At 37.8% G+C, this 17146-nt stretch overlaps 1 protein-coding gene across 1 annotated transcript; it reads left to right on the plus strand.

Annotated features, from left to right (window-relative positions):
* Positions 1–4180: 4180 nt before the first annotated feature.
* On the plus strand, positions 4181–16735 carry LOC308420912 (alpha-(1,3)-fucosyltransferase 10-like; the record flags this gene model as incomplete). Its single annotated transcript, XM_080917163.1, has 3 exons — positions 4181–4191; positions 8868–8979; positions 15371–16735. The coding sequence occupies 3 exons, from the start codon at positions 4181–4183 to the stop codon at positions 16733–16735; spliced, it is 1488 nt and encodes a 495-aa protein (XP_080773289.1).
* Positions 16736–17146: the final 411 nt, after the last annotated feature.

The following is a 17146-nucleotide window of genomic DNA, read 5'->3' on the forward strand; positions in this document are numbered from 1 at the left end:
GAGTTTCTTAGTTGAGTGGCTTACGCTGCATCTTTATAATGATGCAGTCAGATGCATTCTGAACTACAGACTTCTTGATGAGTGAGTATAGCAGATCTCGAAGATGATTAATGTAGCTGTTAACTTGACAGAATTTAGTCACCTAGGGAGGGAGTATCAGTGAGAAAAGTTTTAGATTAGGTGGCCTGTTGGGGATCATCTTAATTGTGTTCATTGATGTAGGGAGATCTATCATATTTGCATATGGAACCATTTTCCTGAAGGATATCCTGAACTGTGTACGATAAGGAAGCATGAACGCTAGCACACATGAATTCATAGTTCTCCTCTGGTGGCAGATGTTATGGGACCAGCTGCTAAAAGCTTCTGCTACCTTAGCTTCCCAACAGTTATGGACTGTGCCATGAAATAAACCCTTCTTAAGTTGCTTTGTTTGGGTGCTTTATTATAGCAACAGGGGGAAAAAACAAAAACCAAAAAACTAAGACAATGGCCTCAATCTCCCAAGGTGACTGCTGAAAGATTGCTTATACAGATACCAGGTTCTGACCACATCTGTAGGCAAGCTCACAACTTTTATCCATATCCCTCTGATCAGGCAAGAGGGAAAAGGAGCAATAATCTTATTATGTCTTCCATTTTCTGTGAAGTAAGCAAGTCCATAGGTCTAACTACACACACAGAGATTGTTCTCAGTCTTATTTTTAGAATATGAGTATGGCTTGAGTCCACCTCCATGGTTCAAATAATGAAAAGAGATGAAGGAGTATCAACAAGTCTACAGTAGGGCCACAGGGTGGTACTCATGGAAGGTGACATTGTTAAGCCCCCTGGGTAGGAGGAAAAATCATGGTTGATTTCCAATTATCAAGTTGAGACAAGTAAACATCAAGTATCAGGAGGTGGTGTACTGAGGTTGATGAGCAGGAAGTGACGTCTAGATCCAGGAAACAGAACTGTTTAGATGTGTAGCATCCTTTATTGGAGTGCTGATAAGAATTGCTTTAAGGGTGAGCTGTACTAGTGTCTTGAATTCATGCTGCTGCTGACAAATAGCTTGATGTGGTGCTGCAGTTAGATGGGAAATCTCTCTGCTTCTTGGTTCTTATAGTAAATATAGGTCTTAAGAAGTACCAGTTTTGAATCGCTATCTTCAAGTGGGAAAAAGGTAAAGAGCCCTCATTCATATGTGTTCAGAGCTCCCGTTTGTGTTCCCCTTAGTGTGCAAACCTGTAGAGATGATCTCTTCTACTGAATAGAAGCATCACCTATGAATAAAAGACTGATTGGCCAATGAGCTGAAGCAAAATTCAAAGGTGGAGCATCTGGGAAAGAGAAAGAAATTTTGGGAAAATAATTAAGCATGGGAGATTCATCCCAGACATAGAAGAAGATGGTGATGAAAAACTTTTATTCATATATAAGAAGTTTCAGAGTTGTTATTTCTGACCAAGTTGATGGGTGGAAAAGTATGAAGTTATAGATGGGATCTATTGCACAAACCTTAAAAAAAAAAAAAAAAAAAAAAAAAGGTAGCCTTTTCCTTAAACTAAGTTGAGAAACCCTGGGGCAACAGAAAAGTATTCAAAATGAGAGGCTTATTTTGGGTGAGGACATGGCCTACTACTTCGTCATCTTTGACTTTTTAAAAATGGTAGATTAGAGAGCATGCTTAAATAAATGCATATTGGTGTTTTGAAGCTATGCACACAATAGAATAATGGCATTTAGCAGATTAAAATTTAATTGATTCATGTGTTTTTGTATAGATTGAAATACATCCATTTACCTAAATATCTATTATCAATTGATTGATCTATCCATCCTACTATCTATCTATCTATCTATCTATCTATCTATCTATCTATAGCTATATATCACCTATCTGTCTGTGTATCTATGTATCTATGTATCTGTCTGTCTGTTTGTATTTATCTATGTATCTATGTATCTATCTGTCTGTGTATTTATCTATATATCTATGTATCTATGCATTTATGTATCCATCTGTGTATGTATGTATATATGTATGTAAGTATCTATCTATATATTTATCATCTATATAGTCTATCTTTTACTCACCCTCTGTAGAAGGCTGTTCATTATTAGTTTCACATTTCTGATTATGAAGGTCTGAAGATGACTGAGAGTACCAAACCTTCACATCTGGGAGCTAAAGTAAGGTTAGAATCCATGGTAAAAGTAAGTTGATATCTGCGCTATTGAATTTTAGCCGGAATTTATTGAATTTTGTTCTAGGTTAATGAAAGCTTTGTACAGCTCAGGCATTAAATAAGAGTCTGAGTAAACGCATCTGAGTATTGCAGATGAAAGAGTCTGTATCTAGTGACGATGACCATTGCAGAGACAGACGGGGAGGGAGCACTCAAGACAAATCTAAAACAAATTCCCTCTTTTAACAAATTTGACAAACAGCAATCAGTTGATGGGAAAATAAACATGGAACTTAGGATGAATTTGCTAAGGAGGAAAAAGTGAGTGAGTGAGTGACTGTCATAGCTGGGATGTATCAAATGACAATATCTACAGCATAAGCCGAGATAGAGGTAGTTATATTTCTTGCAGCCCTTCTATTATTCTGTATGCTTTTAACTGAATATAATAACTATAAAGTTCATTTTATAAGTTAAAAGATACAAGATCATTACTTATTGTCATATCAAAGGGAAAATTCATTTTAGAAAATACGTTCTTAAATAATCATTGAAAGTATTATTAAGGTATTTTTCAATGAATAATCCATATCTTGTAGTTATACATATGCTAGAAAAATATTACTACTATTTAGGTATAGCCAATCATATTTATGGATGAAAATAGATAAGCAATTATTTTTGTAGAATTCAAAGTATTAAATGTTACGCTTACTGTATGTGGTATAGTATTTTTTTTTGCTCTATTTTTATACTTTTAATGACATTCTCTGTTATTGTATGGGGCACATTTAATTCCTTTTGTCTATACAAGGTAATTATCGATAATGTAGATAATATATATACACATCCAAATTACCTTCACCCCAGAGAAAAGATGAATTTGTTCCAGGTGTGTGTATGTGTGTGCATGCATTTTGGTGTGTGTGTGTGTGTGTGTGTGTGTGTGTGTGTGTGTGTGTGAAATAATAGTGGGGTGGTTTTCTTTATAAAAATCATTTGAGGCACATGATATTTTAAGTAGCTTTTGTTTTCAAGCGAAATGTCTTTCCTAAAAATGTCTCTGGAAACAACAACAATGTGTTTGATTTAAAATTAGCTCTGGAAAACAACGTGTTTAAGTTATTTGATCTGGAGTATATAAATGCAAATAGATTTGTCTAAAAACCCAAACTGTTCTTTTCCTTTAGAATTCCAGACATAACATCACTTCTCCTAGGCAGGAGAAAACCTTGTCTGAGCACAATGCTATTCTTCCCTTCATCCCAGGGAGAAGATAAATTTGTTCCAGGGATAGGAAGGAAAGGCAAAATGTCATTGTCTTAGCACCATTGTCATCAAATTATCTAAGACTCCAGAGTATTTCTTAAGATATTTCTAATGTTCAGTTTGACAATAACAAACCCATCCTCCAAACCACATCGTAATTCCTATAGTATTTCTTTAGTAGTCAAGTATACTTGGAGTGTCAGCCATTGACAAAAGTTGATGTAGGGCTGGGACAATAGTGCTGCAGAATAGGCAACTGTAGTAGACAAACTGCTCAAATGTGTGCGAGCAGACTTTAGAACATCAGTAAAGGTCAAAGGGTCAGTGATTCACTTCCTGTGCTAGTCATTATGTTGTTCCTTATAACACATTTCTGGAAGCGACTCTCAACAGAAACAATCCTGCAAATGTCTTAATTTGTGCAAAATGAAGAAATACATCTTAGACTCAAAACTGAGAATTGTTCTGACTATTAAAAATACTCAGTGGGGGGGGACAAGATGGCTCAGTGGGTATAAAGGTGAGTGGGGCCAGTTTGGTGACCTACATAGTAGAAGGAGAGAACTGGCTCCCACAACTAGTCCTCTTATTTCCACACACATGCATTTACACACACACACACACACACACACACACACACACACACACACACAAATAAAACCAGAAATAATCATAGCAAAAGAACCAAGAATACAGCACTAAACCTTACCTAACAGTCAAAGATGTGATGTGGCAAGATGGCGTTAAGGTAACTAATGTAAGGTCTGTTCATAATAGACACATATTCTTGTTTATGTATGTGTTGGAATACCATTGATATCACCAGGATATACTTCCTCTTGATCTCATAATGTACTGTCCTCTTTAGCTGGCCTTTATTTTTATAGAATTACATTCTGTAGTAGATTTTCTCTTCAATGGATAACAGTTCCCTTTACGTTTTTGGGGTAAATTTTAGCCCACCAGGATCATTCCACTTTATTATATTCCTGGATGAATAGGGGAACAGTGCTTCTATTCTAATATTGACACTCTAGGTCTGGAATAGAGTGGTTGTCTAAGAAACAGGTTTCTGTTGTTGGTACTGCTGCTTTTTTGGATACTGTTGTTGTCACTGTCCTTTATTTGTTTGAGGTATGGTAACACTGTTAGGCTGTAGGATGGAGTCTCTCTAGCAAGGGTGTCAGGTATACCTGATACAATTGCAGGTCTGCCAGAGCCTCAGTCTGAGTGATTTCATCAGCTATGGCTGCCCCAAGAACTGTTCCCTTTTAATGATTATCTGTGTGAATTACCAGGCTCCACTGACAGAGAAGTGGGGGGGGGGGGGGGGGACAGAAAGACAGAGAGACACACAGTGAGACAGGAAGAGAGACATGAAGAGAGACAGGAAAAGAAAGACAGAGAGAGACACACAGAGATAGAGAGGCAAACAGGGAGAGAGAGACGCAGAGAGACAAGGAGAGACAAGGAGAGAGAAACAAACAGATATACACAGAATGAGTCACATACATGAATAGACACAAACTCTCTATCTCCCCAGAGAGACAGACAGACAGACAGACAGACAGACAGACACACACACACACACACACACACACACACACACACACACATTCTTTTTTTTTAACGACTTTATTTTGCAAAACAAAGATAAATGTAAAGATTTTAAACATTTTTTTGCTTAAAATTATACATTTTTGTCAGTACTGTTTTTTCAGACATTAAAATAAATTTTACATAAAACCATGTGAATATGTTTTTTAGTCAGTACTTGATTTTTTTCAAGGGCTTGACAGTATGCATTGAAAACGTACTAGTTGCAATAAGCGTAAAGTACATGCAAAACAAAACGCAACATGGGAATAGTCAAAGTCTTCTTGTTTTGTGAATATATGTATATTTTTTGTTTTCTTTATTTCTTGGACTTCATACAGTCTGTGAGTTGTTTCTGGGGGAGTGCAAGCCTCTGGGGTTAGCATCCCACTATCAGTGACTGCATATTATGTCTGTTCTTTTGTGACTGGGTTATCTCACTCAGGATGATCTTCTCTAGATGCAGCCATTTTCTTAAGAATTTGGTTAAGTCATTGTTTCTGGTGGCTGAGTAGTATTCCATTGTGTATATGTACCACAATTTTTGTATCCATTCGTCTTCTGAAGGACATCTGGGTTCCTTCCAGCTTCTGGCTATTATAAATAGAGCCGCTATGAACATTGTGGTGCATATATCTTTGTTGTGTATTAAAGTGTCTCTGGAGTATATGCCCAGAAGTGGAATAGCTGGGTCTTCAGGTAGTACTATATCCAATTTTCTGAGGTATCACCAGACAGATTTCCCAAGTGGTTGTATTAGGTTGCAACCCCACCAACAGTGGAGAAGTGTTCCTATTTCTCCGCAGCCTCGCCAGCATCTGCTGTCATCTGAGTTTTGGATCTTGGCCAATCTGACTGGTGTGAGGTGGAATCTTAGGGTTGTTTTGATTTGCATTTCCCTGATGGCTAAGGATGTCGAGCACTTCCTCAGATGTTTTTCGGCCATTCGGTGTTCCTCAACTGAAAATGATTTGTTTAGCTCTGTACCCCATTTTTTAATAGGGTTATTTGATTCTCTGGACACACACACATTCTTGATAAGCTTTTTTCATAGAATTTGGTATAAATATCTGGTTCGGGACAACAGAAGTCTCAAATTCTACTTTAGAGTACCATTTTCGTTTTCATTTTATGCATGTGCATGTTGATGCTGTAACGGATGTGTGGATGTCAGAGGACAATGTGCTGACGTTGATTCTCTCCCTTCAGCATGTGGACTCTGAGATAGGACTCCAGTTTTCAGGCTTAATGGCAAGTGCCTACCTTTACTCACTGATCCATCTACCCAGTCCCTGAACACCATTTAAAACTTTATATTTATCATTATTATTCATATAAATTATGATATTATAATTGTATGAATGTCTTAGTACTTTTTCTTTTCTTTTTTTAGCATAAAGATTACAATGTTGAGACCAAGAAATGGTTTCCACTACACAGTTCTAGAATGTTGGATATAAACCACCTCTTAGTGATAATCTGTGACCAGCGTCATGTCACAAACCTTAATAGCTTGTAACTTACTGAATTTTAAAAACTACTTTAAAAAGTTATTTTTAAAAATTCAGCATTCGTTGATACATCTGTTACATGCCAAAATAGAACTGTTAGCAATTCTGGAATGTTCTCAGAAATAATGAGACTTGGCGAAATGCACCCGGTGCCTACAAGTTGACTTTAAGGCATCTAGGATGCACAGCTGGGTCTTGTTAATGGTGCCAGTGGAATGTGCAGCACTATCTATTTTATGACAGTCCCACACCTACTTTTACCTTATAAGGTAAAGACCAAACTTTTAAATGTCTATTATACATAGTCCTATATTTAGCAACAAAATGTGATTTTTGCAAGCCAAAAAGAAATAGGAATCCAGTCTCCAGATGCTGTTTTTGAAAGGCAGCATCTAAACACTTGCTGGCCCATGTCACAATAATGTTGTTGGAGAAGATAATTTCAGCCTGCTTTCCTAAATGCATCATACGAAGCCAGCTTCTTCTTCTTCTTCTTCTTCTTCTTCTTCTTCTTCTTCTTCTTCTTCTTCTTCTTCTTCTTCTTCTTCTTCTTCTTCTTCTTCTTCTTCCTCCTCCTCTTTCTTCTTTATTCACCGGTTTCTTCTCCTCTTTCTCCTCCTCTTTTTTTCTTCTCCTCTTTCAATATGAGGATTGAAATGCTCAAATCCATAGCAGGAGTTGCAGTTGTTAAAAGTGCTCATTCATACTCTTTGAACCCAACAGAAACTCCTTTTATTGCAAATCCCATGGGAAGACAACCTACTCGAAATACTCCAGAAAAAAGGAAGAGTTTGAGATACACCAAGTATTTGAAGACTTCAAGTAATTAGCACTTTAGTCCGGCCTCCATAGGACATAAGAAGACTGAAGATGAAGACTACCCCCTTCCTCCTGGATAGCTGGATGGTATTCCAATCCTACATTAGCTAACGGACACCCTCCTTCATTACTCTGCCTTACACTGACAAGTTGTAGAGACGTCTCTTGAATAGATGTCAGTCTCACTCTCCTAAGATAGAAGCCTCCAGGGGCAGGGCAGAAGCCAAGGCTTGGTCATAAGACACTGACATCTTTTCTTCTCTTGTCTTTTTCTCTCCTCCTTCCTACCCCTGGTCTCTTATCTTCCTTCTTTCAGCCTGCATCTTGATCTGAGGGAGTGCTACTCTCTCGGGGTTATCCCTGAAAATCCCTGAGGCAGATCACTCAGGCACAGGATTTCTGATCATGACCTCAGAGACTACGTGATTTGATAAATGGTTGACATTTTTAAGTTATTAAATTTTGTGTTAATTTTTAAGGTGCAAATAAGTAACATAATGGTTTAAACATCTACTAAAACAATCCCAAGTTTAATTGGACTTATGCATTTACACATATGAAGACTCATAAAGAATGAGAAAAACACTTTGAAGGTACTGGCTTCATAGGACCTTTGTGTCATCATGTGTGGTCTCAATATATGATGTGAAAGGAAAACTATCATTACACCATAAAGGTTTATGAACTCTACTAATGTAAGCATTAGCACACTTGAAAGAGTTAGAAACATTGTCGCAGACCATTGTTTACAAAAATGAATTGATTCAAACTTCAGTAGAAAGAAAAGTCATTCCATTTTGTAGTGTGGTTTGCTCTTTCTATAATCATACATAAATATTTACAACATATGTTCTTCCATGTATAGGCACGTATAAACATAGACTCCTAAATATTTTGTATTCTAGTAGAAATTACGTTATTAAAAGTCAATGTAAACTAAAGTCTGACTTACCATAAAAATGAAAAATATTACATATTAATGGATTTTTTGTACCAGTAAGCCATGTTGTTTCAATTTTGTAAATCCACCTATTTACAACTCAGTGCTTAGTAAATGAATTTCATAAGAATAGCCTAGGTAAACTCTTGAGTTCCTTGATAAATGGATGCATATGAAAATATGTGAGATTCAATAATATTTTTACTAAGAATATAAGTATGAAGAAAAATAAATATTATACAGAGTATAGAAGACTTGTTCTATAAACTAGAAACTAACTATCATTTATCATCTTTGGCTCAAGGCCTGACATCCCCAAGGGTATGTATCTGAGAAAAGAAATCGAACTTATCAAAAAGAATTATGCACTCTTTCCTACATAGCAGAATCAGTAGGTCCAGGTAGGAACTTTTCTTAAAATTTGAAGTAACTTTATGCATTTTTTCTAGTAATTGATATATAGCTGTCATTTACTAAATGCCTTTTCCACTCACACAAACCATTATCACTGCTGGTTAACTTATACTTGTGACCCTACTGTGCTTCCAATGCTTCCAGTGCCTACAGTGCCCCCACTGCTTCCTGTGCCTCCAGTGCTTCCAGTGCCTCCAGTGTTTCCAGTGCCTCCAGTGCTTCCAGTGCCTCCAGTGCTTCCAGTGCCTCACATCCAGTGTGCTTCCAGTGCCTCCAGTGCTTCCAGTGCCTCCAGGGCTTCCAGTGCCTCACATCCAGTGCTTCCAGTGATGATAATGGACTGAACTTCTGACACTGTAAGCAAGCTGTCTCAGTCATGCTGTGTCTTTACAACAATGGAAACCCCCAAACAAATATGTTTTCCATTTCTCAGTAATTTTTCTGAACTTTGTCTGTTATGGATGAAAGCACTCAGCCCAGACCATTTCTCCCTATACCCTTGATTTAAGCACAACAATAGTGGTCATACAGAAAATACCCACACCCACAGAAGGGTTAAACCAGTGAGTTAGGCGTAGTTCATACCATGACAGAGGGCACAAAGTAGGTCTTCAAAGTGTCGTCATCAGCTGTTTTCTCATACTTCTCTCTATGTGTCCTGTTAGATACATGTCACTGGGATGTGTCCTAATGTTCATGCCACTGACAAGTTCTATTCTACTTAGTTCTTCCTCCTTTCAAAGACACTGCAGGGTTTTGGTGTTCTTCTGTTGGCACGAGGATCCAAGCACATGCTGGATTAAAGGGCGGTTCCGTCCAGCCCTTCATTCCTTGTTTCTTTTGATAGTTCTCACACTCATGCTGATGGGGTGGGGGAACCAACCCCTCCCCCCGAAAAAAAACTGAATCATCATGAAGAGAATCAATTTTGGTGGTGGCCATTATTGCCATACTTGGGGTCAGGAGCATTCTTATTATCTTATTTTTAAAACTTTTTTCTTTAGATTTTTTTTCATTCTGTGAAGGTTTTATCTGTATTTTTTCTGCTTTGCTTGTAATGGAAAGTCATATCCCGTCTTAAGTAGTCACTTTCATTGGATTCTACCATATGTGTGGGTGGCATTGTTTTAGATAAATTGAGGTGACAAAATCCTGGCATGCTACGTTTTAGAATATAAAAGATCACCATATGTAGAAAGAGAAAAAAAAGAGAACATTTTATTATCAGGAGCTTGTGACCATTGCTAGAAAGGTGTTTAGATGTGAATTTACTTGTTATCTAAGAACTCAGATTTGAATTCTCAACATGTACTATGTGGACTCTGTGAAGTCATACAAAGTTTTTATTCACAAAATACAACAGTAAACTGTTCCTTGCTAATAAAACTTGAATAAAACCAAACATCTGAATGAAGAAAATTCAGGATAGTATATATACTTGTATAAGACAAGCATTTTATAGAAATGACTGAGTAATATTGGCTTCTGGTAAGTAATCCCAGCTTTTTAGTAATAGTTTAATTGTGATCTTCTCCTTGACACCAATCATATTGCTGACTTTTTGGCCTTCCCTCAAACATGCTTAGACTAAGATCTTTACCAGGATTAACACTTAGCTTCTAGGACTTTAGAGCAACTTACTATCATACTTGAAAGGACTTTTCTGGGGAGTTTGTATATGTGGATGGTGTTAGATATTTAAATGAATGTCATTTGTCCTATATATATAACGTTTGGAAAATGTGGTTTTATTTTTCTGTTAATTTCCCTTCTTTCTTTCTTTTTTTCTTTCTTTCTTTCTTTCTTTCTTTCTTTCTTTCTTTCTTTCTTATTTATTCATTTTCCTTCATACAAAAAATATTTTAGCCATCTTCAGACACACCAGAAGAGGACACTGGATCCCATGACAGATGGTTGTGAGCCATCATGTGGGTGCTGGGAACTGAACTCAGGACCTCTGGAAGAGCAGTCAGTGCTTTTAACCACTGAGCCCTCTCTACAGCCCTTACAGTTTCTTACTATCTTTTATTTATTATCTAAAATCTTAGAGACAAAATAGAAAAAAAAATCAGAGTATACATCATTCCTCTCTTAAAAATAAAAGATGATTGCTTATGAGCACTTAAGAGTTAGCTTACTCCTGTTATTGTTGAATCTGCCTTTGCTCATTAATAGTAATCTCTACTTAAAAGCACTGGGTAGTGTAGCTTAAGTTATGAAATAGCAGGTTTCCGGGTCACTGGATATTAATTCATAAGCTAGCAACTGTGTCGTCGAAGACTCAGTTCTGTCTTTTATATATAAAACAAAACAGTCATGTAGTAACTCAGTTTTACCAAAATGTAATCTCTAGTCTTTTGATTCTAAGTGTTTTGGTCTGGCCTGGGTTGACATGGCATAACTCTGCCCTAAGCTCCTTAGCCTGTCTTTCCTTGACACAAGTGTTGGGCAGAACAATAGTTATAACTTAAACCAAAAATGCTAAGTGAATAGTTCAATAATTAGAGTTCACCAAAGTGGTTTTTCTCTCCATCCCCCTTTTGGACACAGCTCAACTACAGTGTTTAATTTTGAATATAATTCCACTCTATTTATAATTAAAACAAGTGAATAAACCAGGAAGTGAAAGGATCTTTGAAGAGCAACTAGTAGTAATAAATCTGTCAAGACCAAGTAAAGGATACATCACACCAAAAAGACAAACCTTTATGTTTTGCCAAATATTGAAACATACAAAAATCCCTCATGCACGAGCCATGTATATTTAAGAAACAGTGATGCCATGAGCTATTTTGACAGCTCTTCAAATACCCTTTCTTGGAGTTACTTGTTTCGGTGACAACCCATGCCTATTCCCAAACACCACTAGATATCACAGATAGTATAGACTTCAACATTTAACTTGGGGAACATTTATATTTGTGAGAAGTGAGATTGCTTTCCTTGATTTATAAATTATAAAAAATTACCAGTTTCTATGAGATTTGGTGTTGTCAGATGTGTATTTGTTAAAATAATACTTTTCAACCAGAGAGGAGAGGGGAAGTAGGCACAGACTCACACCCCCCCCCCCAGAAGTTATCTCCAATCATAACTGATTGCACAGAAAAAGAAAAAAGTTTTTTTTTTTTTTTTTTTTTTTTTTTTTTTTTTTTTTTTTTAGTGTTTTTAGAAGTTATTTGTTCTGTGATGCTGTGAAGTAGCATTTTGGATTTTTTTAGTCTTACAGGTATTTTGCATGCATGTGTGTGCACACACACATATACACACACATATATGTATGTAAGCACACACAAACATATATATGTGTATGTATAGGTTTTTAGTTTTGTGTTTTTAAAAGATTTCTTTTGTGTGAACATGTGTGTCTCTGTTGTCTGTATGAGTTTCTTGTACTTTTTCTTTGAATCTTTTCATAGTTTGTTTTAACATATTTTAATATGGTTGTTTTTACATTGTCTTACTTTATTTTTAGATGCCTAATTGTTTTCAAATAAGAGAGAGAAAGAAAGGGTCTGGATTTTGGTGGGAAAGGAGATAAAGAGGATCTAGAATGATTTGGGAGCAGAACCATAACCAGAATATATTGTATTAAAAACCATTTTCAATAAAAAGAAATATAAACAGTATAAAAAAGAAATATAAACAATAGAGCAGATGATATGATCCAGGACTGGTATGAGGAGAAATTGCTAAATAAATACCACAAGGAAAAAAAAAAACAAACTAAATCTCTCAAAGTTGAAGGAAGAGAACCAGAAATGACAAAGAAAAAATTTAAGAAGCCACTCAGATATTTATCATGATAAGAACCAAAGTCACTGGTTATTTTCATAACTCTTAATAGGCACTCATGATCAATTCTGGAAGAAAGACAAAAAACAAACAAACAAAAAAAAAAAACAAAAAAAAAAAACCTAAAAAACAAAAAACAAAAACACAGCATGGTTGCTTTGGATTTTTATGCCCTGAAAAAATTAGTTACTTTTATTTATGCGTATGTAAGACTTCCTGCTTGTCTTCATGGGCATTGTGCATGTGTGGGCTCATGGAAGTCAGAAAAGGAAAGTGGAATCCTTGGAAGTGGAGTTGTGGGCAGTTGTGAGCCATGGTGTGGGAGTTGAGAACTGATACACAGGCCCCTGCAAGGACAGCAAGTACTTCTAAACTCTGAGAAATCTCTGTAGCCTGACAGTCTGTATTTTGAGGGAGATGCGGTATCTAGAAATGATGGTGTTCATGAGAAGCCCCAGCTGTTTGGATGCAGGATGCTCTTCAGTTCTTCCATTTGAACACTGTCAACATTCTCTCTTGTTAAGTATTTTATGACATTCGCAGGATTTTTTGTTTGTGAGCACATTTCTCTCTCAAAAATCATTTAACTATTTTATACATGAAGAAAAATTTTCTTAAACAGGAAAAATGAGACTGGGCATGAAATAGAAAAAGCAGAAGGGAAGTGTGGTGTACTGGCTGGTTTTGTGTGTCAACTTGACACAATCTGGAGTTATCACAGAGAAAGGAGCCTCAGTTGGGGAAATGCCTCCATGAGATCCAGCTGTAAGGCATTTTCTCAACTACTGATCAAGAGGGGAGGGCCCAGCCCATTGTGGGTGGTGCCATTCCTGGGCTGATAGACCTGGGTTCTATAAGAAAGCAAGCTGACCAAGCCAGGGGAAGCAAGCCAGTGAGTAACATCCCTTCATGGCCTCTACATCAGCTCCTGCTTCCTGACCTGCTTGAGTTCCAGTCCTGACTTCCTTTGGTAATGAACAGCAATGTGGAAGTGTAAGCTGAATAAACCCTTTCCTTCCCAGCTTGCTTCTTGGTCATGATGTTTTGTGTGGGAATAGAAGCCCTGACTAAGACACATGGCTTATAATTTAACAAAGGATGTAGGGATTTTTTTAATAATGGAAAAGCTTATAAATGTGCACAGAAGGTCTGGAACAATCCATTTACACCAAAACCCATTTTGCATGTAATAAACTCCTAACCACCATTTACCCAAGTGAAAAGGCAAACAAAAAGATCCCTGAACACACCGGCAGAAGCACATACGGTGCCATATTGAGCAAAGCAATAGGGTGCAAATTCAGAATTATATTGAAATTTCACAAGTGTCACTAGAAAAAAGGACTAGAAAGCCCTGCCACACCGTGAGTACAATTTCCAATGATTTCCACACTTGCACTTCATTACATAAAGAAAGCCACATATCCGGTGCTCTGTGTTATCTCGGAGTGTTCACACAAACTCACGAGACCACAAAGGAGAGCCTTCACACTAACCAGTAGATTATGCATGCTTCTCAGATATTCCAAACGCATTTCCAGAATAATTCTGTTTCTTTGATTGCCATGTGTTGCACAGATTAATAAGGGAGACTTTGGGAATCATTTATCATAACAGTCATGAGCAGATAATGGCCAGATAACTGTCATAATGTAAATAATTAATACTGTAGACAACCTTCAACTTGACTGTGTTTACACATATTTTTGAATTGGTAGAATAAAGAATTTCTAAAAAGCAAGTAATTTAGAAAATACTCAGATCTTGTTTTCTAAATTTACAAATAATTTTTTACAATAGTCAACAATATTAAACTTATTTTATGATCCCTATATTAATAAAGATTCTTATTAGGAAAATATGCATGTACAAAGATCTGATTATAAGTTATAGATTGGTATTGTTACTATAAATTTCTTTCTTTCGTGGCAATGGCCAGTTTGCCATTTAAAGCAATATGATACTGAACTAGAAATTATATTCTTCCTTAATCTCTTGCTGTGTGTTGTGGTTCTTATGATCTAGTCAAGTACCACACTCGTATTTTGTGAAGTCTACTCTTTATTAACCTGTCTGGAAAAAAAGCTGTCTTATGGAGCTACTTGTCCAGATTATGTCTGATAGGTGTACAGGTTTGAACCTGTAAGTTTGACATAGCTTGTCAGAGCAGAAATCCAAGTAGGTCTTAAAATCAATGAGACTAAAAGGTCTGAAAGTTAGTGTTGACAGCAGTCTGGACTACAGCAGCTGTTTCCTAGGATCCTGTAGTGCCCTCAGGGAATGTCTACCATTTTGTACACACTTTCTTGATGATATGCAATTGTTCTCATAGTCTCCCTTATGGTGGTGACCTATCAGCGTAAGCATTTCATAAATAGTACTTAAGTTTTATTTTCTTAATTGAAGCTTCCATGGGTATTTCTTAATTTCAGTGTCTTTAAAGTGGCCAAATGCACTTGCTACTTGGAAACCTCAAAGCTGCCTTTTGTCACCTCCTATTCCAGCCTTTCTCGCTCCTTGTGTAACTAGTGTCGGCTTTTCCTCATGGAAGCTTCTATTTTCCCTTCCTTGTTAGTTTTTCTTCATGGAGATTTTCAGCTTTACTCTTTGCTTCCAGACTTTAGGATCAGAAACAAGCCCTCTATTTTAAGTTCATATAACATGTTCTTGGTTATTTAAAAAAAACATAAGCAGATAAATAATTTTTAGAATATTTCAGTGTACCAAGACAAACACCAAGACTACTAAATTCTGATACTATTAGTTATATTGAATTAAAATCAAAGACAACAAAGGAAACCACTAAAGATCTAAGAAACTGCAAGTCTTGTTTTGATGCCCTGACGCCTAAGGTAGTGGTTGAGCTTGGGAAGTTTGAAAGGAAGAAGTTTCGAAACTCTAATTTGCAAGATGGACATAAAGACATGGAGGGAGAGCCGAAACACCCGAATCCATTTCCTAAAAAGGAAGCACTGGCCTTGGACGAGAGGAACAAGGTGGATGCTGGTAACTACCCCATCCTGCTGTGGTGGTCCCCACTGACTGGAGAGACCGGCAGGCTCGGCCAGTGTGGGGCAGATGCTTGCTTCTTTACCATCAACAGGACCTTCCAGCATCATCCTATGACCAAGGCCTTCCTCTTCTATGGTACGGACTTTAACATAGACAGCTTACCTCTGCCTCGGAAAGCTCATCATGAGTGGGCCCTTTTCCATGAAGAATCCCCAAAAAACAATTACAAACTCTTCCATCAGCCAGTCATCACCTTATTCAACCATACTGCTACATTCAGCAGGCATTCCGACTTGCCACTGACTACACAGTACTTGGAAGGTGTAGAAGTCTTGAAGTCACTCAGATACTTAGTTCCTTTACAGTCTAAAAACAACCTCAGACAAAAACTGGCCCCATTGGTGTATGTTCAGTCGGACTGTGATCCACCATCAGACAGGGACACCTATGTTCGGGAGCTGATGGCTTACATTGAAGTTGATTCCTATGGCGAGTGTTTACAAAACAGAGATCTTCCTCAGCAGCTAAAAAACCCTGCCTCTATGGATGCTGATGCCTTCTACAGGGTCATTGCCCAGTATAAGTTCATCCTTGCTTTTGAGAATGCAGTCTGTGATGATTACATCACAGAGAAGTTCTGGAGACCACTGAAGCTGGGAGTCGTGCCTGTGTATTACGGATCTCCCACCATCGCAGACTGGCTTCCAAGCAACAGAAGTGCCATTCTTGTATCGGAATTTTCTCACCCCAGAGAACTGGCAGGCTTCATTAGGCGACTGGATTATGATGACGGATTGTATGAGACCTATGTAGAGTGGAAGCTAAAGGGCGAGATCTCTAACCAGCGACTTCTGACAGCTCTCCGGGAACGGGAGTGGGGCGTGCAGGACATTAACCAGGACAACTACATTGACACATTCGAGTGTATGGTGTGCCACAGGGTGTGGGCAAACAGGAGGCTACAGGAGCAGGGCCTACCACCCAAACAGTGGAGGGCGGATGTGAGCCACCTGCATTGCCCAGAACCTGCCTTGTTCGATTTCTCATCTTCAGCCCCTCCGGCCCTACGTGGGAGATCCTTGAGAGAGCTGTGGCTACCCAGTTTTCAGCAGTCTAAGAAGGAAGCCCAGGCACTGAGGTGGCTGGTAGATAGGAATCAGAATTTTTCATCGGAAGAGTTTTGGGCTCTAGTATTTAAAGACTAATTTTCAAAGGTACTAGACTGACAGAGTAAGTGTAGTTCTCTTGGTGGCCTTAATATTTGAAGATGAAAGATGACGGCTATTCCACCGAGTGCCCTTGAGGATAAGAAGTAATTGCAGCATTTTCACAAAGAGCCCTGGCAAGTCGGAGCTGTGGATTGCTTCTAGAGGTTGCCTCTGTATTTTTATACTAAAAGGAAAAAAAAAGAAGTAGACTTTCATGAATGGACATTGGTTGATTTCAGGTACTGACTTGAGGCCCTGAGCTTCCCTTGCTGCGCATCTAGCTGGGTGGGTGATACCCACCTCCCTGTCAGCAGCTCATTTTCCTTGGCAAGTCCAGTTTCTTGAGGTGGGAATGAATGAACTGTATTAGAACTTGGCAGGGAGAGACTCCATCTGTTGTTCTTAGGA

Source organism: Micromys minutus (genome assembly GCF_963924665.1).
Source record: "Micromys minutus genome assembly, chromosome: 5".
Taxonomy (NCBI): domain Eukaryota; kingdom Metazoa; phylum Chordata; class Mammalia; order Rodentia; family Muridae; genus Micromys; species Micromys minutus.